This window comes from Etheostoma cragini, chromosome 20 (assembly GCF_013103735.1).
Source record: "Etheostoma cragini isolate CJK2018 chromosome 20, CSU_Ecrag_1.0, whole genome shotgun sequence".
Classification (NCBI taxonomy): Eukaryota; Metazoa; Chordata; class Actinopteri; order Perciformes; family Percidae; genus Etheostoma; species Etheostoma cragini.
This window is the reverse complement of record NC_048426.1, coordinates 1,370,431-1,382,576: the sequence shown is the minus strand read 5'-3', so window position 1 is coordinate 1,382,576 and position 12,146 is coordinate 1,370,431. Positions and strand designations below refer to the sequence as shown.

At 42.8% G+C, this 12,146-nt stretch overlaps 1 protein-coding gene across 1 annotated transcript; it reads right to left on the bottom strand.

Moving 5' to 3' along the window:
• Positions 1–1,399: 1,399 nt before the first annotated feature.
• ky (kyphoscoliosis peptidase) lies at positions 1,400–10,972 on the bottom strand. Its single transcript, XM_034857843.1, has 7 exons — positions 10,878–10,972; positions 7,944–8,542; positions 5,663–5,777; positions 5,339–5,456; positions 3,315–3,506; positions 2,957–3,147; positions 1,400–2,728 (listed from the first exon to the last, which is right to left on the bottom strand). The coding sequence occupies exons 2-7, from the start codon at positions 8,523–8,525 to the stop codon at positions 1,407–1,409; spliced, it is 2,520 nt and encodes an 839-aa protein (XP_034713734.1). The 5' UTR covers positions 8,526–8,542; positions 10,878–10,972; the 3' UTR covers positions 1,400–1,406.
• Positions 10,973–12,146: the final 1,174 nt, after the last annotated feature.

Below are 12,146 nucleotides of genomic sequence, written 5' to 3'. Positions count from 1 at the left end.
ATTCCTGCAGTAAATCCTACCTTCAGAAAGGTTCTATTGTTCAGTTTTAGTGAGGTGTTGATTCAAATGGATGGCGGTATTCTGCCAATTGTTTTTTTTTATTTTGTCAGCCTCATTTACATCAGTGAGGGTAGGCTAAATAATGGAACACAGTTCAGCAGTACACTTTATACCACTTTATAACCCACCAACTGCACTGACTTGTACTTTTGGCACTCTACTTTTTCCCTTTTTCCCTTTTTATAATGGGTATAACATATGCGTGGGGAGGGGGGTTGTGTCTACAGTACATGTTTTAATGGGTGTTGACTGTCCTGTGATGATTTCTGTTATTTTGTAATGAGCACACTGCGACAAATTCCTAACATCTTAGTTGTAAGGCAACAAAGTATCAAAAAGCTAAATCCTTCAAATTATAACCCTTATTAAAGTAGAATTTATTGCAGTACTGTATTGGTGTGCCTAATAAACAATGCAAATGAGTGTGAATGTGAGTGGTTTTTTTCTAAAATAGTTATCAATTATGAATAAAATGAATTGTAAAAAAACAATCAAGCTGTGTCTCAATGACATTGTACATAGTACTTTTGAGCAGGTTTTGAGTGAAATTTTCTAGGATTTTTTTATTGTATATTCTTGGCATTTTAGGCCTTTATTTGTGACAGGACAGCATACACGTGAAAGGGCAGAAAGAAGGGGAATGACATGTGGAGCAGATTACAACCGAACCTACGGCCGCTGCATCGAGGACTGAGGCTCTGGCGCCCTCAACCAGGTGAGCTACCCAGGCGCCCATCTTTCTGGATATCTTGATTAAGTTTAGTGGTCTTAACCCTTTTTTTCAACAATTAAAATAAAAACTTTTAACCTAAACAAATGTTTCAAGACCATTCATAAGCATATAGCACCGCATTAATGCAATGGGGCACAACTGTGACTGGGGGGGGGGGTGGGGGGAGGAAAAAAGAAAAGAGGAGTCCAGATTTAGATCTTTTCACAGTATTTTTTTATTGCATGCTTTTGGACAACTATAATACCATAATGCAGGTTTACATTTAAAACAATACATTTATATATGTATAGATATATATATAGCACAAATGCACTCTTGATTAGTCTGATTTTGCTGAGCACAATGTTTGTATTGAATACTACTTGGATCAAATAATAGCTTTCAAAAAAATCCAAACAATTGCCAGGTACATTTTGAATTGCATTTGGATCGCGTTAATGTTAAAAAGTTTATACATTCACAATATTTCAAATTCAATTTCCATCCACTTGACAATGACTTAGTTAAACCTGAAAGATCGGCTCACATTATTTGCAAATATTTTCGACCTCGGTCTCGTTTGCAGTAGTCCAAATCATTAGACGGTTAATCCGTCGTCCTCTCTTTTTCACACTTATTTCTCCAACTGCTTGATGTCAAAGGTCATCAAAACAGCCATGTCACTAGACTCTCCTGACGTCGCAGCCAGTTTCAGTTGTTGGAGACCGTTTCCGCTGAAAACCTCCCCCTCCCAGACTCTGCTCTTATTCAGTTTCAGATCAGTTCGCGTCTCTCCCATCACGCTCACTCTCTGGGCCCCGGGGACCCTCACCCTGAAGCGGACCCACGAGAGGGGCTCCAGCAGGCCCACGCGGGGCTCGAAGAGCACAGAGCCTTTCCTCCAGGCTGAGTAGACGCAGGGGAACGGAAGACCAGGCTGATTACAGCTGTTCCTCAGGACAAAGTCACACATTGGGCTGAAATCTCCACCAGGGGTGATCTTAGCATACAGCCCCAGCCGATACACCCCGGCATCGGGCAGGCTGACGCTCACCGTCACCTTGCTGTCTGTGTATGTGCAGAAAAGGTGCCGTGATAGCGGGACGGCTGCCGTTTTGTCCTCTTCCCGGCTGAGCACCGTGTGAAGCTCAAGGTCCCGCTGGTTGTGGAAGGTGATGTTGCACTTGCCTTGCTGGGTGCTCACCAGCGCCGCCGTGTGGCTGAATTTGGACAGCCCCGCCTCGGACGTGCGGGTCCCCGGCCCGCACGCCGTGCCCAGGTGGGGAGGGAAGAGCTCGTCCGGACGGACCACGTTCCCTTTGCAGTGCAACAGGAAGTTCGCAGCATTCTGGAACTTGACTTGTGTTTTCTCATAGTCTCGCACGAACACTGACAGCCGGTAGAAGCCACGCGAGGGACACAGGACGTGGCAGGTCAGGGCATCCGGTTGAATCTGAGAAGCCAGGCAGCGCTTGGCTACAGCAGCTTCCAGCTCTGGGTGGACCAGTTCACACAGCACCATCAAAGGCCTGGACGTCTTCAGCGCCAACTCGTAGACACCGTCTTCCACCTCAGCAGCCTTGCTGCCCTGGCTGCTGCCAGTTATGCCCAGGGACCCTGCTGCAGGCTGCAGGCCCCAAGACAAGAAGGGGTTCTCTGGGATCTCCTCCCTGGCCCTGGGGATCGGACACTCCACCGTGAAGGAGCAGACCCAAATCATAGCCGTGGTGGCTGCTTCAGGCCGGGCAAACACCTTCACATCGTACACGCCGCTTGCAGGCGGCAGGAGCTGCAGCTTCATGCTCCGATGGGAGACCGTCAGAAGGCCAAAGGAGGAGTTGCTGGACTCTTTCTGCTCCGGAACGCCACAATGGAGGAGGTCCTGGTGCTGTGTGATCTCGTAGGTAAAAGTGGTTGGCCTGGAGAAGCTGAGGGACACATTTGCTTCGCCATCATCTGAAAAGGAAATCAGAATTTACTTTTAAGATGATTTCTTTTTATATTGAAAAGACCGAAATGTAAGATTGAAAGAAGCAAATACTTTCATACTCCAAACCTCTTTCTTGGACAAATAATATGAACAGAATCTAATTTCATCTTGGTTTTTTTTTTTGTGAGTGCATCAATTTGTGTTAAAACAGGAGGATTTATACATTTGCAGGCCTTGTGGAATCCCAGACCGACCTGTGACCATGTGAAACTGATGAGGCTGAATTAGCCTGAGCCCCATGGTGAAGAAGGCGGAGGTCTTGAAGACCCTCCTCTCAAACTCCCCCAGGGGGACGGGCGAGTCCAGGAGCTGCCATTTCTCCTCATCAGGGAAGTGTGAATCTATGAACTCCTCTGGGTCCGTTAGGAAATAGAAATCATCAAACCTTGGGGGGAACAGATGGAGACAACAGACTGGTTCGAGACTCGACTCGCTGCTGGAGAAGAACTAATTCAAAATGTTGGACTTATTTCACAGAAAATCTTTCTAACACTACAATACCACTGAATGGAGAATGTGCGGGGGAGGGGGGACGCTCTTCCTTTTGCAAACCTTTTGACGAAGCTTTCACGTTCCATATCTACTCGTCCTGCTCCCCAGCAGGCGTCCAATAGGAACCACTGTCCTCCCAGAAGCACAGAGTTCCACAGGTGATCGGATTTCACATGCTTGAGGCTCTGACCCTGAAGGTACCCGATGCCTTTACTGTGGCCCGGCACTTCTTGGCACTCGACGCCGACCTCTCTGTAAACACACACCAAACAGAGCACGCTAACTGCCTTTTGTTTTAGATCCCTGTGTCCGTACAGCTCCAATTCAAGGTTATTGTTTGTGCTGCTGATTGAATCTTGAACACAATCAGTTCCTTGCACATTATTTATAATAGAAATGTTTATCTTGAACTTGGAAGGGGCCAAGGATACAGAATGCAGCACAATACTGAATGAATGGCAATAGAATGAGGGCTTACTGCTTTGAGTGAGACCTCGTTGACTTTACTTTACGTTACATTACATTACGTTACGTTACATTTAGCTGGTTGAGTGTCTTGCTCTGGGACACTTTTGATGTAGTAGTACAGTGGGAATTGAACCGTGGTCTCCCAGACCGAAGGTACGTGTCATCAGTGTTGGAAGTAACGCGTTACAAAAGTAACACAATTACAGTAATGTATTGCTTTTTGCTTTAACGTATTAATATAACACATTACTAATAAAATGTTGGTAGTATTACACTCGTATCAATCTCAGTAACGCGAGTTACAACGCATTTGAACGCATCATTTAGTTTAGACAACTTTAGTTTTAAACTAAACAACATGAATTTCTTTTTCAAGTGCTTAAAAAACATTTTACAACAACGCCGTACTTCAATACAACTTTAAGGTACTTTTAATTGAGTATTTTCATTTTCTCCTACTTGACTAGTGTAAAAAATATTAGGAATAATCTATGATGTATTAAAGTGGATAAAGACTAATGTATTTCTTTTATTGATCCGGTAGTGAAATTCACACGCTAGCTGCCAAGTCAAACTTCCGCTGTTATTTTGGTGAAAGTATGTCAAAAGTAATCCAAAAGTAGTGTAACACATTACAATTTAGAGACAGTAATGTTGTAATATAACTAATTACTCAAAAATGACAGTTACTAGCAATATATAAAGTATTACATTTTGGAAGTAACTTGCCCAACACTGTGTGTCATATCCACTGCACCATCACCACCCTTCCAGGCAGTGCTGCAACCGTTGACTTTAAGGCACCTAACCGTAACCATTGCTGCCTGGAAGGCGACGCTGGGGGCTTAAATCACCAAACACTGTTCTGATGTCTAGATGATGAAAAACTCAGGACAGGACCCGCAATATGGAATCATATTATGCAACATGCTTTCCTCTGTATACAGTAAGAGTTTTTTCCTTAGCTATATTAAAAGATTTAGGTGCACGTATTTGTCGAAGGGATTTTAGGGTTTGTCCCGCAAGAAAATGTCTTTCAATATAACCTCAGGGGGAAATTATTTCTATATCTGTTGTGTCACCATATGTTTTTAGTAAAAATGTTGAACATAAACTTACATTCAGCCAAGCCTTTGATTAAGAATGATTTATAGAAAATATTTACATTATTTTATTGTTTCTACATTGTAATAGGATACTCTTTCATTTCATCTCTTATTAGTATTTTACATCTTTTTATAGCCCTTATCAATTTTACTTTACTTTTCCTTATTCTGTCTATTTCATCTAGTTTCTAGTCTAGCTGTTATCTGTTGTTGTTGTTATTTTCACATGATTTATATTGTGACATGAAATTTATGATATGATTACATGGCGGTCAAAACACAGCCAGCATTTATTTTGATAAGCATTACTAATTAATACATGCCAAAGTGAAGTGTTACAATGGACATTGTTGTCGAGTTTTTATTTGTGAGATCTCACAAATCCAACGAACATTAAGGCTTCCCCTCCATGTCACCTCCAGGGCTCCGTAGAGAAGAAGCCCTTTGAACTGCACTAACCTCTACGAAATGTGCTACCTGAATAAAGATGGATGAATTTTTGGTGTTTACCTGCACATCTCTGCGCAGAGGCTGGCGTAGCCGCAGCAAACGCCCCGGCCAGCGGCGATCACCTCCTCTGGGGAGCTCAGCTTCTGTGAGCGGCCAAGGTACCCACTCACGTCATACTCTACGAACACAACAGTCCTTTTATTGCCAAACAATACAACACCTGCTCGAAAACATAGACTGATTCTAAAATTCACAATGTCAGATTGACAGCACTTTAACCCAATGTGTTGGGGCGGGGGGGGGCTCCCTTCTAGCCCCGCCCCGGCATGCTACAGAACACTATGATTTACATGCAACGTACATAGAGTTCAGTCAAATACCCACCGATGTTGTGGCACAGCCAGACCCAGATGGCACGCAGCCTCTCCAGCTCATTTCTGGCTCCTTGGATGATGCTCTGGACTATCGTCTTCACATCATACACACACTTCTCCTTCAGCTGCAGACCACGCACACAAAAAAAGTATTAACCGTTAGATAAAATATATTTATATCATGTGTGTATATATATATATATATACATACAGTTTAGGCCAATCGTTTGAAACCACCTTCTCATTCAATGCGTTTCCTTTATTTTCATGACTATGTACATTGTAGATCAGCACTGAAGGCATCAAAACTAGGAATGAACACGTGGCATTATGTACTCAACAAAAAAGTGTAAAATAACTAAAATATGTCTTATATTCTACTTTCTTTAAAGTAGCCACCCTTTGCTGATGATATGAACTGCTAGAACTCTGTGTGGTATTCATCTGGTCTCTAATCTGAGCTGATGTTAACTTGTGATTTCTGATGCTGGTGACTCAGATGAACTTATCCTCAGCAGCAGAGGGGATTCTTGGTCTTCCTTTCCTGGGGCGGTCCTCATGTGAGCCAGTTTTGTTGCAGCGCCTGATGGTTTTTGCGACTGCACTTGGGTACACATTGAAAGTTTTCGCAGTTTTCCGGACCGACTGATGTTCATTTCTTAAAGTCATGGCGGTCACTTGTTACTCTTTACTTAGCTGATTGGTTCTTGCCATAATGTGATTTCTAACAGTTGTCCAATAGGCTGTCGGCTGTGTATCAACCTGACTTCTGCAGACGAGGCCCACCTGGGAAGTGAAAACCATTTCAGGTGACTACCTGAACCCCAAGGGTTTGCAGCGCTATCAAAAAAGCAAAGGGGGGCTACTTTGAAGAAACTAGAATATAAATACATGTTTTCAGTTATTTCACACTTTCCATAATCCATAATTCCATATGTGTTCATTCATAGTTTTGATGCCTTCAGTGATCATCTACAATGTAAATAGTCATATATACATACTGTGTGTGTATATATATATATTCTGTATTTGTATCCAAAGATGAAGTCTTTGTATTTTCACAATCCCAGCATCAAAACATTTCATTCAAGTGTTTTTCTCATCACACTGCGTCATCCTTTTTGACAGCATCTTTCCGTGTCATTCCGTGCATTGAACAAATCCGGTTACTCATCCAAGCTCAAGGACGGGCCTGAGAGCCGGGGTATTAACTGCAGTAAATCAGAAGATGTTCTCATTCCTCAATATTTAGTCTTGCAGAGCTCAGGGACACAAACACCCATATCTGTTTTGTCTTTTTGTTTTGTCTTGTTAGTTAGCTTTGGCCCTTTTTATTTAGCTCTCCTGTCGTCCTTGGGTGAAATTTGACCCATTTTCGAAATGTTTATATATCAGAAATAACGTGGATCGTGGAACGCTATTCACAAGTCAGATAAATTATCAGTTCACTACTTTCATTGAATTAGGGTGTTCATTCAGTTTTTTAGCATTTGAAGAAAAATAAATCAACAAAAATAGTGAAAATGAAGTGAATAAAGCGTTGGGAAACGTGAAAACAGCACTCTTACTGTTAAATAAAAATCATTTGAATTTGAAATTCTGACCCAGTAAAACTAAAAGTTGTTGTTTTCATGGTCGATGGGAAGACAACACAAGATTTAAGTATCGATGTAAGTCATTGTTAAAGATTCATTAATGAAATTTTTTCCGATTGAATGGTAAATAGATTTGCACTTTGGCTGGCAGCAGTAAAAATGTGAGCACGTCTTATGTTATGGAGGGCTGGGTACCAAGTTCAATCAGTATTTTTTTAGGTCTAAAGTAATGAGTATCAATACCTAATTTCAACACCTAAGGAGTAAATCAAATCTGTGTCAGTAAACCAATAAGCACACAGCATTCTTTTACCAAGATCTAGTAATGCTGCTGATTGGCTGTCTAACATTACGTTGTATATGCAGGCTGGAAAATCTCTTTTTTTGGGGTACTAAATTGGTATTCGAAGGAAGAGGAACCGGTATTGAAGTCATGATATTGGTATCGGTACCAGTATTTTTGAACAATACCCAGCCCTAATATTATGTTATTCCAGGATCAGGGTTTCCCCCAGAAAGGTTGTTTAGCCAAGTGGCAAATGTCTTTTTTTTTTTGCCAAAAAGACCTAACTTTGAAAAATACATTACTAAAAAATTCCCTTAGGCCTGTGGGGGGCAACATAGACCCGGTGGTCCGCCAGACTTGCCGTACACTAGGGGGGAAACACTGATGTTTTGCTATATGTGTGTCGTCACCTCTGTTCCTGTCCTGATGACATGGGAATCGACCCTGTGGAAGACCTCAGTGTTGGTAAAGAGGTCCTTTCGACGCCTCCTCTTCCCTAGCGCCACAGGGTACGGCGACGCGCTCTTCCCTAGGTGTGCTCTGGGTCTCAGGTCCCTGTGTTCCTCCGCGTCCTTCCTTACTGCACTCTTCTTCACCACGGTGATGGTCCTGGCTGCGCTCTCAGACGACAGCTGTCTCTTTGCCGCGGGACGCTGATCTTCACTTTCAACGGTCAGTTTCTCAAACACACTCTGCCTGGGGACCACAGCATGATCAGACCTGACCTGCTGGACCCGGGCAGCTGCCTTGTACCCCGCAGGAGGAGGCTTTGGACTCTCCTGGGCATGGTTCTTATTCTGTACCAGAGCTCCTACAACAGCAGCAGGGCTCGCTTCGCTCAAGATTGGTTTTTCCTGCAGGTCATGAAGCTCCAGGGCCTTCACCTGCACGCATCCCTTCTGGATCCCCTCGTCTGGCTGAGAGAGGCGTGCAGAACCCGCACAGGAGAAGGGGAAAGAGAACTTCTGAGTTGCAACTGTAGCTGACATCATGCTGGAAGCATGGCGTCCTGATCAAAGAGAAGATAGATACTAGTCAAAAGACAGCAGCCATTTTCTTTGAGTTATTTTTAGCCAAAATCTTTAGTCCTGTAGGGCTTCAGTACCTTGTTCAATAGGTTACAATGAGACACACGCAACGAAAACAATACATGGGGGGGGGGGGGGGGGGGTCACATCATAACTGCCTCCCTGGAAAGGTTTAAGCATCTTCACTTCCTGCGTTCTGGTGAATCTTTATGCAACAATTTCTGCCTTTTTATGCATACATTTATGGTGAAAAGGGGAAATTGTTACATATCACATGTGTTTCGGGATGGTTCTTTTTGGGTATTGTGTACTTCTCGACTACAAATCTGTTAGACAATGATACCTTGTTAAGGCCATGTGTATTTTTAAGCCCAATGTAGCCGTACACACACTTACTTTTTCCGTACGAGGCCCCTGAAAAATATTTTTGCCTCATTTGGGGAGTAGGAATGTCTTTCATTCATTTTTAAAGGGGGAACAAATCTACCTCTTCTACATACTGGGGGGCATGTGCAAGCCCTCTTGCACTTGCGGCACTGAGAGAAGTAGAAAGTATATTCTATACAGTACTATTCTGTGTAAGACAGTGATGAATTGGCAATTATATCATGTCTATTCATGACCGGAAATGAACGCAAAAGGTTGAAATGATTAGTCACTGTCACAGCAAACAGCGCAAAGTCCAAGCCTTCACCGGATTAGGATGACCTTCTAGCTCCGTTTGTGTGTGTGTGTGTGTGTGTGTGTGTGTGATGGACCTGCAGACAGAATGATGGACGGACTCAACATGCCTCAGAAATGTGTAGGGTTGGCCATCATTTGGATTTTAACGAATCTGACTCCAATTTCAATTCTTCCTTTCGATTGTAGTTCTTATTGATTGAAACGCGTCACATGCATATTTTACAAAAAAAAGGAAAGTTTCATTTTCATGCATTGGTGGGTTGCAGTTTTCCAGAGCTTTTTCAACGTAAAATAAAGCCAGACTAGAGCGGCCAAGGTTGCAACCCAACAAGCTCCTGGCTGCTACGGAAACCAAAACTAACGCATGTTAAATACGGAACCAATGATTGGATTTGAAACCAAATCCTCCAAACAATTCCAACAATGAAGGAATTCCACTGCAATCGTGATTTATTAAACGATTCCAAGTACCAATCGGTTCTTGATGCCCAATCCTAAACTTGTGAACAGCCAATTGAAGGTGCTCTAAGTGATGAGGATGGCCTTTTTTTATTAAAATGAGTTTTGTGCCATCATCAAAATGCAGAAGATAAAGTTTGAAGTATTCTCAAACAAAACGAGACTAGATCTCCCCTCCCACCTCCTCATCCCCTCCCTTCTGTGCTTCCGCACCACTGACAAGATATTTTTTCAGTGTGTTCTCGGGACAGGCAGCTAGCAGATAGTGAGGAGATGTTTTTTACAGTGTGTTCTGGGGACAGGCAGCTAGTAGATAGTGAGGAGATGTTTTTTACAGTGTGTTCTCGGAACAGGCAGCTAGCAGATAGTGAGGAGTTGTTTTTTACAGAGTGTTTTCGGAACAGGCAGCTAGCAGATAGTGAGGAGATGTTTTTTACAGTGTGTTCTCGAAACAGGCAGCTAGCAGATAGTGAGGAGATGTTTTTTACAGTGTGTTCTCGGAACAGGCAGCTAGCAGATAGTGACTAGATATTATTTACAGTGTGTTCTGGGGACAGGCAGCTAGCAGATAGTGAGGAGATGTTTGTTGCATGTAACAAATGTTGTAGCCTAAAACATGCGTGCCATTGCTTTACCTTTAAGGTCTGGATCCGAGGATATCATGAAACATGTTTCTTTGTCTCGCCTGCTGATATTTAAAAAAAATGTTGTACTACATGTGTTGTTCTCTAACTCTATGTACTTTTTTTTTCTTCAAGCGGAGCAGTTTGGGATTGCAATGCAAATAACAGTGTAATTTGACAATAAAGTTGTACGTTCTGGTATCTGCCCAACTCAAGTGTCCTTCAGCAGGCTCCTAAGCCTTATCAGCTCCGTGGGCACTACACTGTGCTGCAGCCGACCCTGACCTCCGGTCCTCCTGGAGTGAGACTACAGCAAACGTCCCAAAGGATACCATAAGGTTATCACCACTCATCCAGACTCAATCCAGTCCCAATGATAACATATAATCATGATATGTATTCCCCTCTCAAAACCACACAGCATTTTACTATATACTACTACATTGCTAATGGTAACTCTTCAAAATGCAGATTTATGTCAGATTTACACACAGTCTAGGTAGGTTGAACTGTCGCTACGTCTCTAAAAGTGGCGGAAGCTTTTACTCACCCTGAGAGGATTGAAAATGCTTGCTGGGTGTTTTTTTCTGGAGTGTCGGGCAGAGATGTTTCCACTGTGTGTACTCAGTGGTCCCCTGTTGCAGGGGGGGAGGTTTATATACCCTCCCAGTGGCCTGCCAGGACAGGCCCAAGAATAACAGGCCTAAAAATACTACAAAGCAGTTAAGACCAGCCAATAGAGTAAGCCCCAACTGAGGAGTGTGACGTCTTTGTGTGTGTATGTGTGTGGCAGATGTATGTTGCGATGTGCTTGTGTGTGTGCATTGGGCTAATCAACGCACTGCGGCATATCTGAGCACAGCGTGAATTTGTGAGTGTGTGCGTGAGTGTGAATGTTATGTATGTCGGCATGTGTAAGTATGGATTGTGAACGTGTGCGTTTGTATGGCGTTGATGGGCGGGGGGGGAAGGTTGCCCCGTGAGCACGCGTTGGGGGCAATGAAAGGGTTCGGATTCGACGAACAGTTGGCCATTTTAAGAAAGGGAGCGAAGGGTTTATGAAGGGTCCTGGCATGCAAAAAACTCCCCACATCAACATCAAACACACACACTCAGTCACCCTTGTTTCTGCTTCACACAAATTCACAATGCACTCCATCTCAGTTGCATTTTTCAGTATATATCATGTATTGAAAAATATATTTGAATATAGGCCTATGTTGATCACTTTTATTAGATTAGACATGTAGACATGTAGAGATAAGACATGTAGAGATAATAGAAATTCAATTCATGGTTTAATGGAACAGGTCAGTGTTACGTGCAATGTCTCTAAAAAAAACAACATACAGGCGTACAACAGCTACAGTTCCCAACACAGCATGTGGCGCACAGTTGGTTTATCACCTTGTTTTATCGCTGGAAACAGCTGCCCGCTGCAGCAGAAAACTACGCTATGAAACTAAAGAGAATGAACCAAAAACGGTACATTTGTAGGCCAGAAATGAAAAACAATTAGATAAAATCAAGCTCCAGTACAAAAAAAACTGCAGAGCTTATGGTATTATCTGCGCATTCATAAATACGAGTGACTGCTTTCAGATTAAACAACGTTACTTGTTGTTAGTAAAAAATATAGTAAATATAGATGTATGCCATAGGACATGCAAAAGTGGAAGAGAATTACAAAAATGTAACATACAGAAGTGTTGTAGTAGTGGAATTCCACAAGAAAAGAAAATATTTTTATACAGGGAAAGTAAAATATATCATGTAAGATTGAGCAAAACTGAGCAAAGGGGGGGGGGGGGGGGGGGGG